The 17,436-nt window shown below is 50.3% G+C and overlaps 1 protein-coding gene across 1 annotated transcript in view; it reads left to right on the top strand.

The window, feature by feature from the left end:
* The first annotated feature begins 3,156 nt into the window (after positions 1–3,156).
* Positions 3,157–17,436, top strand: part of LOC144508728 (transmembrane protease serine 9-like) — a 49,841-nt gene continuing 35,561 nt past the window's right edge. Inside the window, exons 1-6 of the mRNA XM_078237035.1 lie at positions 3,157–3,294; positions 6,228–6,387; positions 7,515–7,774; positions 8,046–8,185; positions 11,317–11,454; positions 16,436–16,562. Coding sequence (XP_078093161.1) covers positions 3,246–3,294; positions 6,228–6,387; positions 7,515–7,774; positions 8,046–8,185; positions 11,317–11,454; positions 16,436–16,562 — 874 coding nt within the window. The 5' untranslated portion in view covers positions 3,157–3,245. The remainder of the gene's footprint in view (positions 3,295–6,227; positions 6,388–7,514; positions 7,775–8,045; positions 8,186–11,316; positions 11,455–16,435; positions 16,563–17,436) is intronic.

The following is a 17,436-nucleotide window of genomic DNA, read 5'->3' as shown; positions in this document are numbered from 1 at the left end:
GAGGCTACCTCGCTGAATATGTTTAAAGCGCGGATGGATGGATTCCTGATCGGTAAGGGAATTAAGGGTTATGGGGATCAGGCGGGTAAGTGGTACTGATCCACGTCAGATCAGCCATGATCTTATTGAATGGCGGGGCAGGCTCGAGGGGCTAGATGGCCTACTCCTGCTCCTATTTCTTATGTTCTTATGTTCTTATTGCAGCATAAATGGGACATTTTTGGGACGGGAAGCTGTAACTTGCGGAACACCAGGGATCAGTGCTGGTGTCTTAGCTATCACCAATTTTTGTTTTATTCCTTTGTGGGGCATGGGTGTCGCTGGCTGGCCAGCATTTATTACCCGAGGGCTGTTGAGAGTCAACTACATTGCTGTGGCTCTGGAGTCACATGTAGGCCAGACCGGGTAAGGACGGCAGATTTCCTTCCCTGAAGGACATTACTGAACCTGATGGGTTTTTCCGACAATCGGCAATGGTTTCATGGTCATCAGCAGATTTTTAATTCCACATATTGTTTGTTAAATTAAAATTCCACCACCTGCTGTGGCGGGATTCGAACCCAGGTCCCCAGAACATTAGCTGAGTTTCTGGATTAACAGTCTAGTGATTATACCACTCGGCCATCACCTCCCCATCTTTATCAATGACTTGGACGCAGGGACTGAAGGGATGACACCAAGGTAGGCAGAGAAGTAAGTTGTGAAGTGGACATAAGGAATCTGCAGAGGGATGTGGATCGGTAAGTGAGAGGGAGGGGAAGGGATGGGAAATCTGGCAGATGGAATATGCCGGGGGAAATGTGAGCTTGTTCACTTTGGCAGGAAGAATAGGAAAACAGGGAATGATTTAGATGGAGAGGGATTGTGGAACTGCGAGCAATAGAGGGATCTGGGCGTCCTGGTACATGAATCACTAAAAGTTAGTCTGTAGCTACAAGAGATTGGGAAGACAGTTGGAATGTTAGTGTTTATTGCGAGGGGAATAGGATATAAAAATAGGAATCTTTTATTTCAGTTGTACAGGGAGTTGGTGAGACCACATCTGTAGTACTGTGTACAGTTCTGCTCTCTTTAGTTTTAGTGTCACAAGTAGGCTTGCATTAACACTGCAATGAAGTTACTGTGAAATTCCCCAAGTCACCACACTCCGCCACCTGTTCGGGTACACTGAGGGAGAATTTAGCATGGCCAATGTACCTAACCAGCACGTCTTTCAGACTGTGGGAGGAAACTGGAGCACCCAAAGGAAACCCACGCAGACACGGGGAGAACATGCAAACTCCACAGAGACTGTGACCCAAGCCAGGAATCGAACCCGGGTCCCTGGAGCTGTGAGGCAGCAGTGCTAACCACCGTGCCCCCAGATCTTTGGAGAGTTTGAATTTCATGACAAGCAGTTCAGAGAAGGTTCACGGGGCCGATTTCTGGGATGAAGGGACGGTGTCTGATGAAGAATGGTTTGAGCAGGTTGGAGCCGATACCCATTGGAGTTTGGAAGAGTGAGAGGGGATCTTATGGAAACCTCTTGGACTCTGAGGGAGGTGGCTTCACAGGCTGGACGCTGGGAGGATGTTTCCTCTTGTGGGAGATCTGAGGGTGGGGGGGACAGTTTTGGAGTAAGTGGGTCTCCCATTGAAGATGGAGATAGAATCATAGAATCCTACAGTGCAGAAAGAGGCCATTCGGCCCATCGAGTCTGCACCAACCACAATCCCACCCAGGCCCTATCCACATATATTTACCCACTAATCCCTCTAACCTATGCACCCCGGGACACTAAGGAGCAATTTAACCTGGCCAATCAACGTAGCCCACATATCTTTGGACTGTGGGAGGAAACCGGAGCACCCGGAGGAAACCCACGCAGACACAGGGAGAATGTGCAAACTCCACACAGACAGTGACCCAAGCCGGGAATCGAACCCAGGTCCCTGGAGCTGTGAAGTAGCAGTGCTAACCACTGTGCCACCGTGCCGCTACCGAGATGAGGAGGAATTTCTTCTCTCAAAGGGGTGGGGGGTGAATCTGTGGAACTGTCCCTGTGAGAGTGGTGGGGACTGGGTCACAGAATGTTTTAAAGGCAGAAATAGATGGATTATTCACTAACGAGTGAGTGAAACAATATTGGGAGTAGGCAGGAAAGTGGAGTCGGGGCTGCAATCAATCAGCCATGAACTTATCGAGGTATAGAGTAAGCTGGAGGGGTCGAATGGCCTCCTCCTGATCCTATTTCGTACGTTCGCTTCATGATTTTCAAAAGGGGAATGGATTAAATACTTGTAAAAAGTAAATATTTACCAGGCTGCGGATTGGGAGAGTGGGACTAATTGGATGGAGCAGGCACATATTCGATGGGCTGAATGGCCCTCTCCTGTTCTGTGTGATTCTGTGATCCTCTGTCAGGCTGCTCACAATGGCGTTGGAATGGAGGCTCTGAGTGAGGGCGGACAGGAGGAGGTTTCAGTCGCATTCTCCTCAGGAGTGAATGGACCTCAGCCAGGCAAAAACAACAAAATAATCTCAGACCGCCAGCAATCTGCAGATATCCTCAGCCAATAGCTCTCCGAAAATCCCTCACCCTAATGTACATCAAACCTATCTCCGTACTGAGATTACACACACACACTGTCACACACACTCACTATCTCTCTCACTCTCATACACACGCACTCACACCAAAACACTCACTGAGGCAACCACATTGCTGTGGCTCTGGAGTCACATGTAGGCCAGACCAGGTAAGGACAGCAGATTTCCTTCACTAAAGAGGATCAGTGAATCAGATGTTTCTTTTCAATGATAGTCAAGTAGTTTCCCAATGACCATTACCCTTATTCCAGATCTATTTATTTTTGGAATTGAAATTCGCCCAAATGCTGGAGTGGGATTTGAACTCATATCTCTCTGCAGCCTCCAGATCGTGAGTCCAATGACATAACCATTGTGCTACCACTCACACCCCCTGCCCCTCCCTGTTTAACTCAGTAAGGCCTCAGTAACGCTCTGCTGCGGTAGAGAAACTCTGTGATTTCCGAGCTTGCTGTAAACCAGGATTTATAACTCCTTTTATAACCCGCGCTCCAGATAAGGCTGTCCGATTAAAGGAAACGCAAGTCCCTTTCTGTTTTCACAAGAGTTCCTCCCGGATCCAAAAGGTACAAAGGGCTGATCAAGCGGGATTAGCCCTCCAGCCGAGGGAGAAGGTTCTGGAATTCTCCTGCGGGTTTTATGTGAAGGTGTTTGCGATGAGGAGGGAGGTGTTTCTGTTACCTGCGCTGATTGTGCTGATTGGAGGTAAGAGCTTTCACTCCTCGGACACTCTGAGTAAAACATCCCACAAAACAACCTCGTACAGAACAAAGGCCACTTTCCCAGAAGAACCCATGGAGTCTGGTCGAGGATGTTCCAGACCCGGCAATTTGACATCAAAACCCATTCTCGGCCTTGAACCGAGCTTTTTAAATTTATTCTCGGGATGTGGGCGTCGCTGGTTGGGCCCAGTGTTTATTGCCCATCTCTTATTGGCCCTTGGGAAAGTGATGGGTGAGCTGCCATCTTGTCCCTGAGGCGTAGAAACACCCACAGCACTGGGGCCCAACAATCCTCTGACTATTAATAACTCATAATGAACCTCATACTGACTGTTTCCCTCGCTCTCCTCCCAGTCTCCCTCCCTCCCTCCTTCTCTCCCTCCCTCACTCACCCACCTCCCTCCCTCCCTCACACTCATCTCCCTTCCTCCCTCCCTCCCTCCCTCACTCACCCACCTCCCTTCCTCCCTTGCTCACTCATCTCCCTTCCTCCCTCCCTCCCTCACTCACCCACCTCCCTTCCTCCCTTGCTCACTCATCTCCCTTCCTCCCTCCCTCCCTCCCTTACTCACCCACCTCCCTCCCTCCCTCACACTCATCTCCCTTCCTCCCTCCCTCCCTCCCTCACTCACCCACCTCCCTTCCTCCCTTGCTCACTCATCTCCCTTCCTCCCTCCCTTACTCACCCACCTCCCTCCCTCCCTCACACACATCTCCCTTCCTCCCTCCCTCACTCTCCCCTCTCCCTCTTTCCCTCTCCCACCTCCTGCATGAGGGAGAGAGCGGGGGTGAGAGGGAAAGCGAGAGTGGGAGGGGGATTGGGAGGGAGGGGGGTTGTGTGGGAGGGAGGGAGAGGGAGTGGGAGGGAGAGGGAGGGAGTGAGGGGGGAGGGAGAGTGGGAGGGAGGGAGTGGTAGTGTGGCAGGAAGGGAGGGAGGGGGAGAGTGGGAGGGAGAAGGAGAGAGAGAGGGAGGGAAGGGCATCTAGATAAATACATGAATAGGATGTGAATGGAAGGATACGGACTCCGTAAGTGGACATGGTTTTAGTTTAGGCAGGCATCATGATCAGCGCAGGCTTGGAGGGTCGAAGGGTCTGTTCCTGTGCTGTACTGTTCTTTGTTCTTTGAGTGTGGGGAGAGTGAGTGGGAGGGGGAGAGGGGGAGGGGGGGAGATAGGGAGGGGGAGATAGGGAGGGAGGGGGAGATAGGGAGGGAGGGGGAGATAGAGAGGGAGGGGGAGAGGGGGAGATAGGGAGGGAGGGGGAGATAGGGAGGGAGGGGGAGATAGAGAGGGAGGGGGAGAGGGGGAGATAGGGAGGGAGGGGGAGATAGGGAGGGAGGGGGAGATAGGGAGGGAGGGAAGAGTTTGGAGGGGCAATGTGTGAAACAGCGCTGTGTTTACAAGTGCACGCGGTTCTCGATGATAATGGGGACAGTGCTATTCAGGGAGGTCTCTAATCTAAAAAGCACATTAGAATTAAACTGCTCGATTAGAACTAATTTTAAACTGGGAATGCTGATGTCTGATTGGGTGAGATGTAAAGGAGATAGCAGAACACTTGTGTGGAGCATAAACTTCCAGAATGGAACTCCATATAATGAAGAATTCGGACGAGCATGAGAGGTTTCACTCCGGGTGTGAATCAACTGACCCACAAGGAGCTTTTATCAAAAACAAAATTTAATTAAGACTATTGTCAACATGTACAGTAAGACATTGAGCAAGAACTTTCAATAATATACAAACAAGAAACACAACAACCACAATAATGTATAATTCTTAAGCAAAAATCTCTAATATGTTCCAACCAAAGCCAACATCCAGAACACAAAACCCTCCAGATAAACACAACACAGCCTAGGTTAATGACCACTTGTGACAGGAATCCAGCCTCCTGGGTTGATGCTGAAAATCCCTTGTGAAGAAACTCAGAAGAAGTTGTAGTCGAATCTGTTTCCCAAAACGCAGCTTCCTTAAGGCAGGAATGGCAACAAGTCTCTCCTTCAGCTAACTGATAATAGTTTCAGAACCAAACAAAGAAAAGAACAGGGAGAGAGAGGGAGAGAGAGACTGCTTCTGAGCTTGCTGCTAAACTGCTCCCCACACCCCGCAAAACAAAACTGAAAGCCCAAAGGAAAAAGCCCCTGTCACCTGACTCCTTCGGCCTATCTCCACCCCCAAGGACATCACTGAAGCTGTAAGCTGCATGATTTCTAAAAAAAAACTTTCTTAAAGGTACACTCACATGACAATGGGGTCACTGGGTCGACTGACCCACACGAAATACAATCCCTGTCTCTGCTGCTACACTGCTCAAACTCCTCTGGATGGGCTGAAAGGTTTAAACTCCAAGGGCAGACCACACAGACTGGGTTTCTATCCCCCTCCAGGCCAGACGGTTTTCTCCCACAGTCTGGAAGACGTGCTGGTTAGGGCGCATAGACCCGAACGGGCGCCGGATTGTGGCGACTAGGGGAATTTTGCAGTAACTTCATTGCAGTGTTAATGTAAGCCAGGGTGATCTGATCGAGGGGTTCGCGATGATCAAAGGATTCGATTGTGTCGATGGAGGGAAACTATTTCCTCTGGGAGTGGGGTTTCAGGGAGAGTTGGGGGAGGGAGAGAGTTCGGGTTAGAACCTTACAATTACAGCCAGGATGTTCGGGGCGAAGCACTTCTTCACACGAAGGGAAATCTGGAACTTTCTCTCCCGTACCAATAAAATTCTGTGGGGACAGGGAGGGACCAATGGGAAATCTCAAAGCTGAGATTGGTTTCATGGAGTAAGGTGGGGTTAAAGGTTATGTCCCCAAGGTGGGGAGACAGGGCAAAGGAAAGGGCCAGTCTGGGAGGGCTGAATGGCCTCCCCCGTTTTTTTTGTTACTAAATTGTTCTCCCCACTCTTGTGCTTGCAGTTGTCTCCTGTTCCCGTGATGATAAGATAGTTGGTGGGTACGAGTGCGTACCTCACAGTCTCCCCTACCAGGTGTACTTGAGGAGGTACCAGAGTCCCTGGTGTGGAGGTTCCCTCCTCAACTCCCAATGGATCCTCTCGGCTGCTCACTGCTTCCTGCGGTAAGTTCGGGGACACCTCGTGTGGTCCCTCGTGTCTGTTTGTGGCAATCCAGCTCCACCTTACCCCCCTCCACACACCCCCCCATGGCCTCCGCCACTCTGTCCATCCGCCCAGCGGGCTGACGTCAGGAAGCACCACTTCCCGCCATCCCGATGGGAACAGAATGGCAGCTGAGGGGCTGAATGGCCTCCTCCTGTCCCTCACGGGGATGAAGTGGAAATGGTCGAGAGATTCCACTTTCCAGCTGTCCAGATCACCAACAACCTGTCTTGGTCCCCCCATGCCGACACTATAGTTAAGAAAGCCCACCAACGCCTCTACTTTCTCAGAAGGCTAAGGAAATTTGATATGTCCCCTCTGACTCTCACCAACTTTTACAGATGCACCACAGAAAGCATTCTTTCTGGATGTATCACAGTTTGGTACGGCTCCTGCTCTGCCCAAGACCGCAAGAAACTATAAAGGGTCGTGAACGCAGCCCAGTCCATCACACAAACCAGCCTCCCATCCATTGACTCTGTCTACACTTCCCACTGCCTCGGCAAAGCAGCCAGCATAATCAAGGACCCCACGCACCCTGGACATTCTCTCTTCCAACTTCTTCCGTTGGGAAAAAGGTACAAAATTCTGAGATCACGTACCAACCGACTCAAGAATAGCTTCTTCCCTGCTGCTGTCAGACTTTTGAATGGACCTACCTTATATTAAGCTGATCTTTCCCTACACCCTAGCTACGACTGTAACACTACATTCCGCACTCTTTCCTTTCCTTCTCCCCTATGGACTGTATGAACGGTATGCTTTGTCTGTATCGTTTGCAAGAAACAATACTTTTCACTGTATCCCAATCCATGTGACAATAATAAATCAAATCACATCAAAGCAAATTGAAGCAAATCGAATCAATCAAAATCAAAATCAAAAGCAAAACAAAATCAAGTCGAAATCAAATCAAATCAAATCAAAATCAAAACAACAAATTGAAATCAAATCAAATCAATCAAATCAAAATCAAATCAATCAAATCAAAATCAAATCAAATCAAAATCAAAACAACAAATTGAAATCAAATCAAATCAAAATCAAATCAAATCAAATCAAATCACGCTGTTGATTTTCATTTAAGGTCCAGCCTACTGAACGTGTGGATCGGGGCGCATGACCTCTCCAAGAATGAGCGCTCCAGACAGTGGCGTAGGATCATCAGAGCAATCCGGCACCCGGGATACGATTACGGCACCACCGATAACGATATTATGCTGCTCAAAGTGGCTCCTCCAGTCCAGTTCAATGAGGTGGTGCAGCCGGTCCGACTGCCCAACTCCTGTGCCAGCAATGGCACCCAATGCCTGGTCGCAGGGTGGGGTAACACCATCATCGATGGGGGTAAGTGCGGGAACCGCTCAAAAGGGAGTAAATGAGGTCAAGGAAGTCAGATTGGAGAGAAAAGGTTTGAAGTATACAGAGTGTAGAAACTTGTCATGTGTACGTGCATGAACCAACATGGGGAACTGGCTCAGTGTTTGTTCCGATCTTTCTGGTCAATTTCAGATGGGTTGGTGATTGATTCCAATGGCCGCATCCCACAGGCAGTGCTGGCAAATGTTCACCAAAATCTCCTGCTACCTCGCTAACCAATTCTTGACCTTGATCCCAGGAGAGGTGTACCCTGACCGTCTGCAATGTCTCGACGTCCCAATCCTCTCGGATGTGGAGTGTCAGAGCGGCTATAAGGACGCCATCACCCCCAACATGTTCTGCGCTGGATTCCTGGAGGGAGGCAAGGAAACGTGTCAGGTAACAGAATCGGGAAAGGTTCCTTCGCAAAGGAACTAACTGCTGGATAGACAGCACGAGGGAGAGAACGAGAGAGGGCAGGGTGGGCTGGGGGTGGAGAGAGCAAGAGAATAAGGAGCTGGGGGGAGGGGAAAAGGAGAGAGAGAGAGAGAGATTGGTGACAGAGATGAGGAGACCAGAGATAGGGAGGGAGGGAGAGACAGAACAGAATAGAGAGAGGGAGAGCAGGAGAGAGAGGGAGCGAATGGGTGAGAGAGATGAGAAACAGAGATGGGGAGAAAGGGAGGGACAGAGAGAGGGAATGGAATAGAGAGAGGGAGAACTCCCATTTGTTTCCCATTGGATGTGTTCAGCTAACATTACCCACTGATATCCCGCCCTCCACCTGTCCAACCATCCCTCCATCCCTTCATTCATCCCTCCATCCACCCATTCCTCCATCCCACCATACCTCCATCCCTCCATCCCTCCCTCCATGCCTCCATCCCTCCCTCCATCCATCCCTCCATCCCTCCATCCCACCATACCTCCATCCCTGCATTCCTCCATCCATCCCTCCCTCTATCCCTCCATCCCTTCATTCATCCCTCCATCCATCCATTCCTCCATCCCACCATACCTCCATCCCTCCCTCCATGTCTCCATCCCTCCCTCCATCCATCCCTCCATCCATCCCTCCATCCTTCCATCCCACCATACCTCCATCCCTCCATCCATCCCTCCCTCTATCCCTCCATCCCTTCATTCATCCCTCCATCCATCCTCCCTTCATCCATACATCCTTCCACCTTCCATCCCTCCATCCATCCCTCTATACCTCCATCCCTCCCTCCATCCATCCCTCCATCCCTCTCTCCATCCCTCCATCCCTCCATCCATCCCTCCATCCATCCCTCCATCCATCCTTCCATCCATCCAGAGAGGGAGAGAGAGAGAGAGAGCAAGTGGGCGAGAGAGATTAGAGACAGAGATGGGAAGACAGAGAGAGGTAGAGAGAGATAGAATGGAACTGAGAGAGGGAGAATGGGAAAGAGAGAAGGAGAGTGGGAGAGAAGAGCGGAGAGAATGGGAGGAGTGAAAGATAATCCTAGAGAAAGAAAAAGTGTGACAGAGAGAATGGGAGAGATAGAGCGAGGTAGAATAGAGACAGAGAGAGGGAGAATGAGGCAGTGATGAAAAGGGGAGAGGGGGACAGCGAGAGAGGGAGAGGGAGAGGTAGAGATGGATGGAGATGTGTAGATGGAGGGAGAGAACGTTAGCGGGAGACTGAGAAACATAAATAATGTGAGGGACAGAATGGGACAGAGGGAGAAAGAGAAGTAGAGGAACATAGGGAAAGAGAAAGAGAGAGGAGAGAGAGAATGAGAAACAGAGGGAGAGAGTTAAGAAGAGAGAGAAGAGGAGAGAATGTGGTCAGGAAATTGAGGTTTGAACAGAGATGAAATACTGACAGATGGACGGGTGGTTGGACAGGTGGAGGGAGGGATATCAGTGGGTATTGTTAGCACAACACTTCCAATGGGAAACGAATGGGAGGGCACTGAGTGAGATTCACAGCTCTCCTGTCCCAGTGACACAGCAGCAAGGGATTTAGAACAACAATCCAACACCACAGCGGGCAGTTTAACCGGATCAGCCCCTAATTCCCAGAATTTTGCTTAGACTGAGTTTGGATCACTGGGCAGGGCATGGGCAGGCCCCAGGACGCCATGTTTCTCCTCCCTGGAGAGAGGAGGGGGACCATGGGGAAAATGGGACACTGCCAGGAGGGACAAAAACCAGGAAAACTTGGGAAGAGGCGAGTACTGGTCCAAGGTGGTTTTGTAAACCTTAAATCAGAACTCTAGTTGGGACCAGCAGCAGTGGTTTCTACGGCAACACACCTCAGAGGAATAGCAGCATGATATCACTTGAAGGGGAGTGTGTCACGTCATCCAGTCTCAGTTACACTGAGAGCTGTGAGCAGAGCACAGCGCACACAGCACTGCTGCTGAGGTCCACAGGCTGTCTATCCATGTATGTCTTTACTGAAGTACTTATTTTAAATTACTGAACCCAAAATGTGTTGACACAATCACTTATAAGTGATTGGTGCTTTTATCTCCTTAACAAAAACACAAGAAGGCCAAGTTTCACTGATTCCGAGTGTCACCAGGAAAGGCCCAAGCCTTAAGCCTGCAGCAAGGACAATAATTCTAAAGAGCCACAGGCCTCCAGCAACCCCAGGCTGACCCTGAGGTCAGACACATTGAGTACGACAGTTATGGAAAGGAGAGGGAGGCGGTCAAATTATGGGTTCAGAACTGAGGGAGTGCCACACTGTCAGAGGGTCAGCACTGAGGGAGTGCCGCACTGTCAGAGGGTCAGTATTGAGGGAGTGCCGCACTGTCAGAGGGTCAGTACTGAGGGAGTGCTGCACTGTCAGAGGGTCAGTACTGAGGGAGTGCCGCACTGTCAGAGGGTCAGTACTGAGGGAGTGCCGCACTGTCAGAGGGTCAGTACTGAGGGAGTGCCGCACTGTCAGAGGATCAGTACTGAGGGAGTGCCGCACTGTCAGGGGGTCAGTACTGAGGGAGTGCCGCACTGTCAGAGGGTCAGTACTGAGGGAGTGCTGCACTGTCAGAGGGTCAGTACTGAGGGAGTGCCGCACTGTCAGAGGGTCAGTACTGAGGGAGTGCCGCACTGTCAGAGGGTCAGTACTGAGGGAGTGCCGCACTGTCAGAGGGTCAGTACTGAGGGAATGCTTCACTGTCAGAGGGTCAGTACTGAGGGAATGCTGCACTGTCAGAGGGTCAGTACTGAGGGAGTGCCGCACTGTCAGAGGGTCAGTACTGAGGGAGTGCCGCACTGTCAGATGGTCAGTACTGAGGGAGTGCCGCACTGTCAGAGGGTCAGTACTGAGGGAGTGCCGCACTGCCAGAGGGTCAGTACTGAGGGAGTGCCGCACTTTCAGAGGGTCAGTACTGAGGGAGTGCCGCACTGTCAGAGGGTCAGTACTGAGGGAGTGCCGCACTGTCAGAGGGTCAGTACTGAGGGAGTGCAGCACTGTCAGAGGGTCAATACTGAGTTTTTGCAAGGTGCTATAGAAATGCAGGTTTTTGCTTGACTAATGAATGATTTGGTTCCCGCAGGTCGACTCTGGTGGACCTCTGGTCTGTGCTGGAGAGCAACAGGGCATCGTCTCGTGGGGCATCGAGTGTGGTCGCCCCGGTTACCCCGGTGTCTACACCAAGCTCTGCAACTACATCTCCTGGATCAACGAAACAATGGCGGCCAATTAGTGACATTCGGTCGTTCTTCCGAAAGTGCTCCCATGGCATCCACATCGGACCCCATCACTGAATGGAAACAATGTCTCATTAAAGGCCTATTTCTCACACTTCCTGTCCGCCAACCCTCATTTCCTGGTGTCACACCCTTTTCATTCCCCCTCCTCCTCTCCAACCTTTATCTCTCCAATATTAATTTAGGGAAAGGAGATTGTGGAAGCAGTGGGATACAGAAAGTGTGGAGGAGAATTAAAAAAAAACAGATGCAGGAGGGACCGAGATAGAGAGAGAGAAAGGATCAGCAAAGTACGGCCTAGGACAGGCCACAACCTTCGAGAGACGCATCAGGGTTAAATGGAGGTGGAATCTCACTCAAGGGCAAGAAGGGAGCGATCATGCTGAGGTGGCACAGTGGTTAGCACTGCTGCCTCACAGCCAAAGGGACCTGGGTTCGATTCTGGCCTCGGGTCACTGCCTGTGGGGAGTTTGCACGTTCTCCCCGTGTCTGTGTGGGTTTCCTCCGGGTGCTCCGGTTTCCTCCCACACACCAAAGATGTGCAGGTTAGGTTGATTGGCCATTCTGAATTGCCCCTTAGTGTCAGGGGGATTAGGAGGGTAAATATGTGGTGTTACGGGGGTAGGGCCTGGGTGGGATTATGGTCGATTCTCACTCGATGGGCTGAATGGTCTCCTTCTGCACTGTAGGTATTCTATGATTGAATGAGACTGGGATTCTGAATGAGGACATTGCTTCTACATTCACAAACAACCAGGAGGCTGCGAAAGAGACAGGAACAGGGCAGCCCAGAATAGAAATAAGATTCACCCGACACAATGCGATGATGGAGGGAATCCAGTTCTGTGTAAAAACTGCAGGGTCACAAAGGTCAACATGCTTTATCAGTCTACGGTTTTCCCTTCCCATTCCTTTCTCATATTTAAAGTTAAAAATTAAAGCTTATTTATTAGTGTCACAACTAAGGCTTACATTAACACTGCAATGAAGTTACTGTGAAATTCCCCGTGTCGCCACAGTCCGGCGCCTGTTTGAGTCAATGCATCGAACCAGCACATCATTCAGACTCTGAGAGGAAACCGGAGCAAACCCACGCAGACATGAGAAAGAATGTGCAAACTCCACGGGCAGTGACCCAAGCCGGGAATCGAACCCGGGTCCCTGGTGCTGTGAGGCAGCAGTGCTAACCACTGTGCCACCGTGCCACCGCATAAGCTCCTCAAACCCCCTCCCTATCTCTGTAACCTACTCCTCACCCCTACAATACTCCCTATCTCCGCTACCTCCTCCAGCCCCGACAGCTCTCCCTATCTTTGTCACCTCCTCCAGCTTCTTCAGCCCTCCCTATCACTGTAACCTCTTCCAGCCCCTACATCGCTCCCTATCTCTGAAACCTCCACCAGCCCCTACAACCCTCCCTATCTCTGTCACCTCCTCCAGCCCCTACAAGCCTCCCTATCTCTGAAACCTCCTCCAGCCCCTACATCGCTCCCTATCTCTGAAACCTCCACCAGCCCCTACAACCCTCCCTATCTCTGTAACCCCATCCAGCCCCTTCATCCCTCCCTATCTCTGTAACGTCATCCAGCCCCTACAACTGTCCCTATCTCTATAACCTCCTCCAGCCCTTACATCCTTCCCTATCTCTGTAACCTCCTCCAGCCCCCACAACCCTCCCTGTCTCTGTAACTCCTCCAGCCCCTACAACCCTCCTGATCTCTGTAACCTCCTCCAGCCCCTACAAATCTCCCTATTTCGATAACCTCCTCCAGCCCCTACAACCCTCCCTATCTCTGTAACCTCCTCCAGCCACTTCATCCCTCCTTTCTCTATAACGTTCTCCAGCCCATATAACCCTCCCTATCTCTGTAACCTCCTCCAGCCTCTACAACTCTCCCTACCTCTATAACTTCCTCCAGCCCCTACAACCCTCCCTATCTCTGTAACCCCCTCCAGCCCCTACAACCCTCCCTATCTCTATAACCTCCTCCAGCCCCTACAACCCTCCCTATCTCTATAACCTCCTCCAGCCCCTACACCCCTCCCTATCTCTGCAATCTCTTTCAGCCCCTACAACCCTCCCATCTCGATAATCTACTCCAGCCCCTACACGCCTCCCTATCTCTGTAACTTCCTCCAGCCCCGACAAGCTTTCCTTTTCCCCAGTGTTGGTGCCAGCTCCCCCATGAACTGAAACTCAATCCTCCCACATCAGTCTTGGAGAGACACATTCATAAGAATACTCAGACATAAGAACACAAATGTTAGGAGCAGGAGTAGGCCATTCAGCCCCTTCAGCCTGCTCTGCCATTTGGTAAGACTATCGCTGATCTGATTTTGACCTGAACTCCATTTCCTGTTTCCCCTCCTCTCAATCCCAAAGAACAAAGAACAAAGAAAATTACAGCACAGGTGGCCCTCCAAGCCTGCACCGACCATGCTGCCCGACTTAACTAAAACCTCCTACCCTTCCGGGGATCATATCCCTCTATTCTCATCCTATTCATGTACTTGTCAAGACGCCCCTTAAAAGTCACGACCTTATCCGCTTCCACTACCTCCCCCGGCAACGAGTTCCAGGCACCCACTACTCTGTGTAAAAAATCTGCCTCGTACATCTCCTTTAAACCTTGCCCCTCGCACCTTAAACCTGTGCCCCCTAGTAATTGACTCTTCCACCCTGGGAAAAAGCTTCTGACTATCCACTCTGTCCATGCCCCTCATAATCTTGTAGACTTCTATCAGGTCACCCTCAACCTCCGTCGTTCCAGTGAGAACAAACCAAGTTTCTCCAACCTCTCCTCATAGCTAATGCCCTCCATACCAGGCAACATCCTGGTAAATCTTTTCTGTACCCTCTCCAAAGCCTCCACATCCTTCTGGTAGTGTGGTGACCAGAATTGAACACTATATTCCAAGTGCGGCCTAACTAAGGTTCTATAAAGCTGCAACAGGACGTGCCAATTTTTAAACTCATTGCCCCGGCCGATGAAGGCAAGCATGCCGTATGCCTTCTTGACTACCTTCTCCACCTGCATTGTCACTTTCAGTGACCTGTGTGCCTGTACACCCAGATCCCTTTGCCTATCAATACTCTTAAGGGTTCTGCCATTTACTGTATATTTCCTATCTGTATTAGACCTTCCAAAATGCATTACCTCACATTTGTCCGGATTAAACTCCATCTGCCATCTCTCCGCCCAAGTCTCCGACCGATCTATATCCTGCTGTATCCTCTGATGGTCCTCATCGCTATCCGCAAATCCACCAACCTTTCTGTCGTCTGCAAACTTACTAATCAATCCAGTTACATTTTCCTCCAAATCATTTATATATATTGCAAACAGCAACGGTCCCAGCACTGATCCCTGAGGAACACCACTTGTCACAGCCCTCCATTCAGAAACACACCCTTCCACTGCTACCCTCTGTCTTCTTTGACCGAGCCAGTTTTGTATCCACCTTGCCAGCTCACCTCTGATCCCATGAGACTTCACCTTCTGCACCAGTCTGCCATGAGGGACCTTGTCAAAGGCCTTACTGAAGTCCATGTAGACAACATCCACTGCCCTACCCTCATCAATCATCTTCGTCACTTCCTCGAAAAACCCGATCAAGTTCATGAGACACGACCTCCCCTTCACAAAACCATGTTGCCTCTCACTAATACGTCCACTTATTTCCAAGTGGAAAAAATCCTGTCTCGAAGAATCCTCTCCAATAATTTCCCTACCAATGATGTATTCCCTTCCCTGTCGTCCCCTCCTCTCACTCCCCTGTCGTCCCCTCCTCTCACTCCCCTGTTGTCCCCTCCTCTCACTCCCCTGTTGTCCCCTCCTCTCACTCCCCTGTCATCCCCTCCCCTCACTCCCCTGTCATCCCCTCCCCTCACTCCCCTGTTGTCCCCTCCTCTCACTCCCCTGTCATCCCCTCCCCTCACTCCCCTGTCGTCCCCTCCTCTCACTCCTCTGTCGTCCCCTCCCCTCACTCCCCTGTCATCCCCTCCCCTCACTCCCCTGTCGTCCCCTCCTCTCACTCCCCTGTCGTCCCCTCCTCTCACTCCCCTGTCATCCCCTCCTCTCACTCCCCTGTCAGTCAGCGACCTGTCCCCCTCAGCCCTGAATCTATTCAATGAGTTGCAGCCCCCACCGTCTCTCTGGGAGGGGGTGAATTCCACATACTGACCATATTCCCCGCCCCCGAGAGAAGAAATTCCTCCTCACCTCCATCTTCAATGGGAGACCCCCTTGCTCTGAAACTGTGCCCCCCCAGTTCTAACCAATCCACCTAACCTGCACATCTTTGGACACGAAGGAGCAATTTAGCATGGCCAATCGACCTAACCCGCGTATCTTGGACTGTGGGAGGAAACCAGAGCACCCGGAGGAAACCCACGCAGACACGGGGAGAACGTGCAAACTCCACACAGACAGTGACCCAAGCCGGGAATCGAACCCAGGCCCCTGGCGCTGTGAGGCAGCAGTGCTAACCACTGTGTCCCCGCGCCACCCCTTTCCCTGGCGATTAGAATTATGTTACGTTCTTCCCTATCTTTCATCTCTTGATTTACAATGATTTCTGGAAGGTTCTTTGTGTTTCCTACAGTGCTGGTGGAGTCAGAGGCTGGAATTCTCCTGTCCCGTCTGCCACGGGGATTGTAGCGGGTCGGTGGGGGGGGCGGGGGGCAGACCATGCAAAGGTCCATTGACCTCGGGCAGGATTCTCTGGTTTTAAGGTGAGCCCGGCAGGAGAATCCTGCCCAGAACATCTGCTTAACACCTGTTAGGGTTCTGGACCCGATCCCCAAGGAATTTTGTAAAACCAAACTCTTTTTGGCATTAACGTTACAATTGGGATACTTCACTCCAGAAGCAATTCCACTTACTAATTCAGGATTTTTGATCAATAGAAAAGTTTTATTCATGACACTAACTCTAACAAATGAAGTAGCTTAACTTTTAACAGTTGAACAAAAATCCTGAATTAGTAAGTGGAATTGCTTCTGGAGTGAAGCATCCCAATTGTAACGTTAATGCCAAAAAGAGTTTGGTTTTACAAAATTCCTTGGGGATCGGGTCCAGAACCCTAACAGGTGAGAAACAGCTTTCAGAATTACAATTCCTCTTTCAATACAGTTAGCAGTTAGTTTTAAATCGTGTTAACAGCCTTGAAGTTTTCAGAGAGGTTTTGACTTTCAGAGCGGCTTGCAGATTTCAACAAACCCCAGCCAGCACTCAACTGAAAGCTGTTTCTCACTCTGCTACATACCTAGCTCCTCCCATTAACCACATTATCACATGACCCTGCAAACCTAAACCCACCTTCCATTCCTTTAATCAAAAAAACCCCAGGGGACCTTTTCTTTTTGTAAATTGAAGTCCATTCGCTCTCTCCTATGTAAATGACATGGCTAAAATGAGTAATTATTCTGCTTTCCCAGCATCTGAACCGTATTCCTGCCAGACATACTGATTGCCTGTGAAAGGAAACTGAAGTTTAAACATTCTACGGAAACATAAAATATTTCAATGGCACAGTATCGTCATGCGCCTCAGCCATTTCCTTATACCCCATTATTCCTCCTATGTTCTTATTAATAATAATCTTATTTATGTTACACCAATTTGCTTATGGCTCAGGTAGTTATCCAAAGATTAGCAACATTATGATTCTGCTGTTCATTTAGCTCCAAACTTCCCAAAATTCCGAGCCATAGCATTTGTGCCCACATGGACTGTGGCCATGGGATCTTTTTCTCCCATTTCACACCCTTCCCCAGTTCCAAGAAGATATCCTTAAGTTTAGTTTATTTATGAGTATCACAAGTGGGCTTACATTAACACTACAATGAAGTTACTGTGAAAATCTCCTAGTCGCAACACTCCAGCCCTGTTCGGTGACACTGAGGGAGAATTTAGCACGGTCAATGCACCCTAACCAGCACGTCTTTCGGACTGTGGGAGGAA

Source organism: Mustelus asterias, chromosome 20 (genome assembly GCF_964213995.1).
Source record: "Mustelus asterias chromosome 20, sMusAst1.hap1.1, whole genome shotgun sequence".
Lineage (NCBI taxonomy): Eukaryota > Metazoa > Chordata > Chondrichthyes > Carcharhiniformes > Triakidae > Mustelus > Mustelus asterias.
This window is presented reverse-complemented; position numbering and strand designations above follow the sequence as displayed.